We start from the raw sequence: 10,161 nt of genomic DNA on the forward strand, positions 1-10,161 counted from the left end.
AAAAGTGTCAAAAATGTTTTTTCTGAACCAATCTATACAATAAGGACCCGCCTTTCGTTATGTATGTTAATATGTGTGTATATATATATATATATATATATATATGTGTGTGTGTGTGTGTGTGTGTGTGTGTGTGTGTGTGTGTGTGTGTGTGTGTGTGTGTGTGAATGTTACATCATATTTTTACAAATAAATAAATGAGATTCAAGATTGCACAATCATACATAACACTTTTTGAACATATCACTCACTTCAACGTACAAATGAAGAATCGATTGAAAGTTTGAGAATTAAAAACTCGTTCAACAATAAAGAAATGTATGAAACACCGAAAAAATATGTCTAGAGATAAATTTAGCTCATTCTGGCATCGGCAAAAATATTTTGCTCCACTGTCTCTTTAAAATTCATTCAGCCTCAGTGGGGAAGTTTTGAATTTCAGATAATGGGCTTGTTCTATACATTCACACACCAACCAATAATATTAATTTAGCTTCAGTTGCTGTGTCGCTGAATAATTAATTAATTCTCAATGTCACGAATCGATTTGAAGCTATTATGTTTCGTTAAAAGATAAAATGCTTATCCAGATGTGGATTTGTACATCGTTTTGACGAATTAAACAATTTCTCCTATTTATTTATTTTTACACGAAATAGTTTTTTCAGCCAAACACGCGCCAACTAGTTGCAGAGTTTTCTAATCTTGCAGACGTAGGGCAGCGGCGTGGCACAGAGCGTCTTCTCCCAGTAGTAACCTCTCTTGTCAGCATCGTAATAGTAGCTAGCACAAACATCCAACGAACTTGTGGCGTTCACCGGGTTCTTGTCCTTCCAGTTCGTGTAGGCTCCGAAAGGTTGGAGGTTGTCACGCGGTAGAAGATTGTTGAACCAGAACCACTTGCCGTCTGGTAGGCTGTAGATGGTGGACATCCAAAGTCGGAAAGATGGCGCTGTGCAGACAATTTTAATCATAATTGTGGACTTCGGTTCAAAAGTACAATATATATATTATTGATTTAACAACTTTATTTTATTTTGATAAATTAATTATTTTTTGATTACATGTCTCAAGTTTATAAAAGAGGCTATTATAATCATACATCTCTTACAGAATAATCTAAGAAAATGAAAGGTACAGGACAAAACGCACTTGTGCCAAAACCGTTGGACGAATTGTATTTGCCTGCTACAAACTCTTTTATGAAGTTATCTTCCGTTTTATCTTTTATAAAGACCAATCTAGCTCGGTCGGTGGTGCAGTCGATGGCAGCCTTAGCGAGATAAGCAGGTGTTTTGAAGAACTTGTAACAATATCCAAGTCCATATGATCCGACTTCATAGCTGCTGTCAGGACAGAATCCAAGTGGGATCCTTCCAATCAAATAATCGTTTAAAATTTTTCTCAACTGGTTAATTTTTATAATAAGTTGATTGACGATTTCTTGCTGATCATCTATCAGAGTAATTGTTTTGTTTGTAGGGTCACATGTACCAATATTCTGGGAACCTGGATTAAATTTTTAAAGTACTGCTATAGTTTCCTGACTCTTTACAAATTAAATTTGAAGAACAGATGAAAATGTTAATAGTAAATATTTGGATTAAAATAAGAAATCTTGTAACAGGTTTGTAGTCAATTATTTGCGGACTATTAATGAAAAATTACAAAACGAACATTTCCAAGCAGCACCAACCTCCGCAGCACGTGGCGGGAACTGTGATGTACTTTGAGTAGGAAATTGGAAGCTTTATTTGGGAATTTTTTCAAAAGTATTAAAATTTAAAATTTTCATAATATTTTTATAGAAATTTAAATATTTAATTTTTTAAGATGATCAAAACAATATAATATTTTTATTGAAAATAATCGATAAAAAACAAAATTAAGTAAGTCTTTATGTTTTATGCGTAATAAATGGTCACATACCGACTGAGAAGAATTCGTTGTGATACTCGGGCAACCTTTTAGAATGAAACAAAACAAAATGAATAGTATTCAATTTTTGCCTATTTATGACTGTGTTTACTTCAACTAATGCATTTTACATTTTAGAAATATAACCGTATATATACGTTTATATTTATATATTATATGTATTGTATATTTAGGTATATGTAATTGAACATGTTTTATTCTTCAGTTTATATGTGTCTGTTTATGTATGTATTTAACTATGACACAAGACCTAATATGCAAGCAGACAGACGAATGATTAATGGATAGCTTACTAGTATTAGTAACGCAGAATTTGACGAAATTCGAGAAGCTCCTCTTCCAACTCCAACTCTGAAGCGAGACGTTGCTGCTCGCTGGCAAGATGAACGGCGTAACGTAGGATTGGATCGATAGTCGGATGGATGAAAGCGGGTCGTCACTGAACGGAACCGATATTTTCATGTACGAGTTTCCGGGCGAGAATAGTCCCAAGTAGTCGTTTGAATTGATTGTAAGCGGGGCTGAACTAGGCAATGTGATCTGGCGAATGAAAAATAATTTTTTTCAATCATCGGTTAATCAAAAAAAGTTTGTTCACAGTCATTCTCATTCAAACAATGCTACATAGTTTAAAATGCTTCTTTATAGTTGATACCACGAGATATAAATTTTAAAGCGAAATGTTGATATATTAGCTCATCAAGATGTTTTTTTTATATTCAGAGTATATTCACAAGACAAAAAATAGACTTTTGTTAAAAGTTTTTAATAAAGATGTTTGCGTTGATCGTTGCTGTGGTTGGATAATTTTAGAATGCTTTTCGTGAACGAACACGTCAAACAACGTCAAAAAGACGCCAATAAATATTTTAATAAATCTTAGTGGGTAGTCATAATCCTCATAAGAATTACCATCATCATCACTAACGTCATTTTTGACGGCATTATGTTTCTCGTCAAACTTACACTAGTCTTCATAATCTTTTAAAGGTATTTTCAACAATAAGGTAATTTCATCGTCATCGTCAACATCATGATCATTAGAGCCATTATTATCATCATAGCCATCATATCCCCACCATCATAGACATCATCATTATCCCCATTGTAATAAACAAAGTTATCATCATTATCTTAATCATCGTCGTCATCATTCTCTTCACCCTCATCGTAATCACCGTTACCACCGCTTCCTATTATCACCATCATCGTCATTGTAATCATCAACATAACTAACGCCATCATCGTCATCGGCAAGAAACGTTAAACCTCTTTACAACAACAAACCATGTGACAATACTTTAACAAAGTCAATAGGCAAGTAAATGAATGAGTGAGTGAATGAGTGAGTGAGTGAGTGAGTGAGTGAGTGAGTGAATGAGTGAGTGAAGTGAGTGAGTGGGTGAGTGAATGAATGAATGAACGAATGAACGAATGAATGAAAAAACGAATGATCAAATGAATGTATGAATAAATAAATAAAATTCATACATGTCCACTCAAACATACACACACATATAAAATGTTAATAAAAGAATTTGAAAAGGGCAACGATTTAAAGTTAGCGATTGATGTATAGAATGTACAGTACATACGGTACAGCATTTGCGTTAATATTATTATTATAATATCGTCGTGACTGACTGAATGCGTTAGTCTTATTTAAAGCGCATTTGTTGAGTTGTGTGTGTGTGTGTGTGTGTGTGTGTGTGTGTGTGTGTGTGTGTGTGTGTGTATGTTTAATTTGTATATTCATGCCTGTGTTTTATTTATGTGAATGTGCGTACTTGTACACACCCACACAGAAATACGGAGACATTGTTTTCTTCACAAATTCCATTATCTTCAATTATTCAAATGTTTTGAACAGTTTTAATTTATTTATTCAATTAATTACTACAAACATTCAATCGAATGGGAAATGAAATAAGCTAGATAGAAAACTTGAAATGAAATCATTTGAAAAAAATCTTTAATTCGAGTTAATAAAAGCCGCATATTTGTTAGTTTGAACAGTTGACAACGACTGAGTTGACGAGTACAAAGTTATTAACATCAGTTACCACGGTGCGTTGTTAGCAGCCGAACATTTAATTAAAGTAATGTAATAAAATGGAATGATGGTTAGACAGAGACAAAAAATAGAAAGAAAGAAAGGAAAACAAGAAGATAAAGAGAGAAAAAATAGAGAGAGAAAGAGAGAGAGAGAGAGAGAGAGAGAGAGAGAGAGAGGAGGGCAAATCATAATAATTAGCCCAATTATAAATTGAGACCTCAGTACAAACTCTCGGTAGGCTATAATGGTAGTGAAGTGAATGTTGATTTAATTGATTACAAATATTGAATTAAGTATAAACGCCAAGACTATCCATCAAAATATAAATGAAAATAAATTATTTGAATATAAAAATAAAAAAATATATTAATATAGATAGATAAATATTGAATAAAGATATATTAGTTAGTATGAAAATCAAGAGATTTTAACGTTGTAAACGTGATAGATGATATTTATATCTTACATATATTATATATATATATATAAGATATATATATATATATATATATATATGATGTATAGATAATGTTAGATAAATATTAGATATAAGTATCATAGATTAATCTATAAATAGATATAAGACTTGAAAATCTCACCTGGTAACAACATTCCAAGATATATAAAAATGGCTGTACTTTGAACTTAGAAATTCCTCAAAATTAGAATAAGTCAGTCAGGCCACTGTTTGAATCGTGCAAATATTTGTCTTGTGGTTCGTGCAATGCGGTTTGCAAAATGCAAAAAATACTCTTGCATGAATTAAAGAAAACACTTAAGATATGGATATTAGTTAGTGAAGAAAAACAACAAAAGGACAGGATGTAGAAGGATGTATATACATGTAGAGGGGAGATTTTGTTACACGCGTATGTACAGCATGTACCTTAACCATTTGGAATCAAAAAATAATATGCAGCGAGTACTATATTACTTTTAACAAAAATCCAACAACATCATTAAAAAAGACTCAATGAAAAATATGGTGGGGGCCTCTTATTTTGTGAAAAGCCATGTTTCTTGTGAAGGCCCTTATCATTAGCTCTCTCTACCCTACCATAAATTTATTCCAGCAATGTTGCCTTCCACACAGCAACGTTGCATAACAGCAAGGTTATTAACGACATAAAATTATCATTTCTCAGCTTGATACAGTTTGGCGCTCGAACTAACTTGGCAACATTCCGCGCTGAATCATTAAAATCGCTACAGGAGTCATATGAATCGTTGACGAATGAATGAATGAATGAATGGATGAATGAATGAATGAATGAAGGAACGTATAAATGAATAAATGCAATAGAAATAGTAGCGTTAACAGCAGTAGTACTTTTAGTTATAGTAGTAGTAGTTGTAGCAGTAGTAATAGTAGTAGTAGTAATATTGAACTGAGTAATACCGCTTCTGAAGTCAACTCACAAGAGGCGCTATACAAATTCTGCAATACAATAGAGTGGTGGTTGTAGTGGTAGTAGTAGTAGCAGTAATAGTATTATTATTAGCAGTAGTAATAGTAATAATGTCAAACGTAATAACGTCTTAACAATGGCAACATTCAAAGTCGTCTGAACATCACAACAATGGCGGATAACTAGCTCACTATCCAATCAGCTGAAACACACACACACACACACACACACACACACACACACACACACACACACACACACACACACACACACACACACACACACACACACACACACACACACACGCACACAAACAAACAAACAAACGTATATATTTTAGTACAGTATTGTGTTTTTTTGGTTATATTAAATATTGCATGTAATAAGAATTCTAGCGCAACAAATTCTAACGAGTAAATGCACCATCAATGTTAATTAAATACAATATATTTTATGGTGAATAGACTAAAAGTACATTATTCATACAAATGTTATTTAACACATTGGCGGATTCTGAATTTAGCAATAAGGGATGATTTTCAAAATTATCAAGTAATGAGACTTGTTTTTGCTAAATCTCGTTTCGGTAAGAAGATGAACTTCAATGAAAATGTTTAAGAAAACGACCTTTTTTCCTTTTTCTAAAACACAGAATGTTTTTTTTCGCGGTTTTGTGGATGGTTAGGGGCTAATTTATCCACTACAGCTTATTGATTGCAAACTCAACACTTACATTCTTCTATAATATTTCTATATTTTAGTTGTTTCTATACATTGTTATAATAATGCATTGTATATTTGTATGTTTATGGAAAATGTTTTGTATATTTATAAACTAGCTTAAATTAAAAAAAAATTTTTTATTCTCTCAAACGCAGAGTGAGAGAGAGTAAGTAACTAACAGCATGCAAGGTACGAAACGATGTAAATTAAATTGTGAATATAGAAAGCATTAGTTGCATTTAGTAGAAGTCAGATGAAATAATATAAAAAAAATATATTGGTGACAGTTAAGTAAAATAAATAGAATGTTTTGGATAAATATATGGTGTCCTTTTGACGCAAATGAATAACACAATGTGTTTATTATACATACATGGCGCCAATCAACCACCGGAAAGCATTTAAAAATTATAGCTTTAAATATTTTTAACGATTGTGCTATTTGTTATAAACCAAGTTACAGTTCGCAGATAAATAAACCATTGTGTGTATTTGTATGTCTGTATTTATGTGTACGTATGTGTGTTTATCTTTGTATATTTTGTATGTCGTATGTGCTGCCATGTTTGTGTAAGTCTGAATGTTAGTGGGCTTGTTTGTTTGTTGTTTGTTTGTGCGTGTAAAGACATGCATGAATGAACACGTTTTATTGCAAATTTATATTCTATAGTTTGAATAATTAAATGCCTAACAGTCAGTTTTTAAACTCATAAATTTTGTATCTACAAATTTTTCAAACTACTACAACTGCGTCTTAAAAAAATGAAATATGATGAGTGTTCATAGAAAGATAGCAAGACAGCACCAGTAGGACAGCCACTTAGTGTCAAAGTTAAAAAATAACAATATTATTAACCCGAACATTAGCAATATTACTTATTAATAACAGCAAATAAGACAGTGCACATTATTATTGTTATTTTCTTTCATCATTCTCATCAGCGTTTTTATTTTTGTTTTTTAGTTTGTTTTCACGTTCAAGCATAGTTTTATTGTCTGGCGTGTATTTGCTCTGAGCAAATTTAAATATTTTTAACACCGCAAAAAAATTTTTTTAATGCTCAAGTTTACTTAACTGATCATTATGACAATATTGAAAATTTGTGATAATAATGTGTAATTGTGCTGAAAGCTCTGGAAATGTTATTATCAAACACTTTAGCAAATGACATTTAACAGTATTTGTAATAGTATATCTACATGATATTGAAGTTATTTACTTTCATTTAATAAATCAATCATAGTTTGAATTTAAAATTTCGCTAGAACTTTTACTTATTCCAATGTTTTGGTGAAAGTGAAGTGAATGCAATGTTTTATGTGATAGAGGAAATCGTTATTGCGCTGCTTATTTCTCACAAACAGAACTTCGTTGAAGTAGTTTTCAGTTCATATGTACAAAAATAGTCGTGGATGGGTAACTTTTACAAAAAGTTGACTGAACAAAATGAAAAAAATCTTAGTGAGTTGAAAAAATGATGACAATTACAAAAAGCGGCAACAATTATAAATTGTAGTAAATTAAATATTATGATGTTGACCGTGCCTTACTAACCACCAATTTTGGCTGGCTGACTTGTTCCAAAGAAGCGTTGATATTGTAGGACCACTTGAGGAGATATTGGTTGTCATTTAACCGTGTCCACACCTGAATTCTTAGCGGTTCAGAAGTGCAAATTTTCAAGGTCAATGCTCTGTACGTGCCAGCAACCAAGGGCCGACCGTTCTCTATGGCCACACTGCTTTGTGAGTCGAGCAGTTTCGATCCACAGCATTCAAAAACTGAGTGTTTTATTGGAAAATATTTGTGGGGTGCTACTTTTTTGTATGTAAAAATGTTTTAGGTAGTTTTGCTGTGTGATAATTTTAGAAAGTTCATTTAAATCTTACTTCCATCTATCAGTGACTAAACTAGTGTAAAGAATTTATAACAATAACATCGTGTCAACAATTTTGACTTTTTTTTAAATCCGACAATGTTTGTACTAACTAAACAACAATAAGTTAAAAATATCAACCAAGAAAAGCGAATCGGTGATTTTTTCTGCCCTACCTTGAGCAATGGAAGTTTGGAACGTTGAGATGATGATGATGGAAAAAATGAAAGTGAAGTGAGATGTTCTTAAAGGCTTCATCGTGGTTGCGTTAGAAGACTGTGAGGTTGTTCTATTGTTGTTGTTGCGTTAGAAGGCTGTAAGGTTGTTGTGTTGTTGTTGCGTCGTTGTTGCTGTTTTGTTCAGAGGAATCCAGCAGTCTAGCTATTTATAAAAATGAAACAGGCGAATATTACAATATGCAATATACATCGCTACAATATTAACACAAACCGATCAATAAATTTTTTAATTCATAAATTTTGCTACCTTGCTGAATTTCATTTGGTCATTTAAAACGTTAAATAATTTAAGTCTCATTTTGTAATATTGCTAGGATTTAAAAAATAATTTGAAATTTTGAAAAAAGCTTACCTGCTTTCATACAAAGAGATAAATAATGCTTAAATGGCTAGGTTTTAAAATTAATAATTCATTTAAAATGCAGTTTTTTCGAATAACTACACTCACGTCAGCTGATAAACATTCAAATAATAAAGCGTTATATTTCGAAATGAGAACATAGAAGCCATTTATTTGTACAAGCATTTTTCCAGGCCAATATCAGCTAACAATAGAAAATATTTCATTGTTCGCGTTAGGCAACCATTGAAGTGCTCGTATTTTTGAAGAAATGAAGAAATTAATTCGATGCGTTTGAAGAAGAAAGTATGAAGGTGCAGATTGCTTTATCAATGCGTCTGTTAAATGTTTGGTCACTGGTCACATATATTGCGTGTTGCGTCTTGATATGTGATTTGTTGTGCCTGCAAGCCATTTATAGATTATGTGGAATATATGTTACGATTTTTAAATTCATTTATTCGGGCTAACAATCAGTTTCCTTTCTGTACACAAATATGGACGGTGTAGATAGATTAGGTTTTATATACTCACTTATAGTTAATTATTTCCAGATAGATAGGGTTTATATACTCACTTATAGTTAATTATTTCCATTGTTTAAATTTCTAAGAGTTTTGTAAAATAATTTTTACAAGAAACATTAACTAAATTTTCCTCTTCGTTCTCTTTTTTTTCCTTTTTGGTTTCTCTATGTTTCATTTCCATGTCTTTATAGATTTTATTAAAATAATTGTTATCAAGGAAAAAGTAATATTAATATTTTTTTAATTCAATAAAACAAAAGCGGGGATTGTTTACACCAATCTATCGGAAGTAAGGAAGGCTTTGACGTCACACATTCACCATTTATCATTATGGAAAAAATAAAATTGGCTTGTAAATATCAATTTTGGGTGATGATTACACAATATAGCAAAAGCTTTCTGGCAAACGTTAAGTTCATCCGTTCATTCATCCATTTATTCACTCATTCATTCATCTATTTATTCCTCCATTCAATCATTCAAATACCTAGTATGGTAGAACATCACCAGGTCAATCGTGTTTTAAACGAACGTCGTTCTTCGAATGAATGGAATACCTCCAACGCACCCATGCATGCATTTGTTACAAACTTCTGCATAATGGTACTGAATACAGTGTAGAATAATATTAATACGTCATGGTCTTTCTTGTTTTTGTTATTTCATTCTTCTTCTTCTTATAATAATTCTCATTTGTATGTTTGTACTATTTAACATTATCATAATTCAGTGTTTATTATACTTTGTTATTGTTATTTTTCTTTTTACTATTATTATTATTGGCACAATGTTTGTACATTTTTCATGCTTGCCAAAGTCTTGTTGTTTTTCAAAGTTGTTGCTGATTAATATTGTTGATCTGTTTAAAATAGTAATAATCTTTCTCCGTTGAAAGCGTAATTAGCACGTAAACGTATGTACATATCAGCATTAATTTGAAATGTTTAACATTATTGAAATAATTCTGAGCAGTGTCACATTTTAGCTTATTATTATCATTATTATATTATTATTTACAATACATTCCCTTTTCGTCATATTATTATCCAGCC

General features: G+C 31.6%; 2 protein-coding genes across 2 annotated transcripts; both read right to left on the reverse strand.

Annotated features, from left to right (window-relative positions):
* Positions 1-2,871, reverse strand: HELRODRAFT_190479 (hypothetical protein; the record flags this gene model as incomplete). The annotated part of the gene is made up of 7 exons (XM_009014215.1): positions 1-93; positions 127-952; positions 1,153-1,509; positions 1,697-1,748; positions 1,930-1,964; positions 2,232-2,478; positions 2,851-2,871. 6 exons carry the CDS (start codon positions 2,869-2,871, stop codon positions 684-686), a joined length of 981 nt encoding a protein of 326 aa, XP_009012463.1. The 3' UTR covers positions 1-93; positions 127-683.
* A 4,326-nt stretch (positions 2,872-7,197) lies between these two features.
* Positions 7,198-8,261, reverse strand: HELRODRAFT_168350 (hypothetical protein; the record flags this gene model as incomplete). The annotated part of the gene is made up of 3 exons (XM_009014216.1): positions 7,198-7,260; positions 7,703-7,908; positions 8,180-8,261. 3 exons carry the CDS (start codon positions 8,259-8,261, stop codon positions 7,198-7,200), a joined length of 351 nt encoding a protein of 116 aa, XP_009012464.1.
* Positions 8,262-10,161: the final 1,900 nt, after the last annotated feature.

Source organism: Helobdella robusta, assembly GCF_000326865.2.
Source record: "Helobdella robusta unplaced genomic scaffold HELROscaffold_13, whole genome shotgun sequence".
Classification (NCBI taxonomy): Eukaryota; Metazoa; Annelida; class Clitellata; order Rhynchobdellida; family Glossiphoniidae; genus Helobdella; species Helobdella robusta.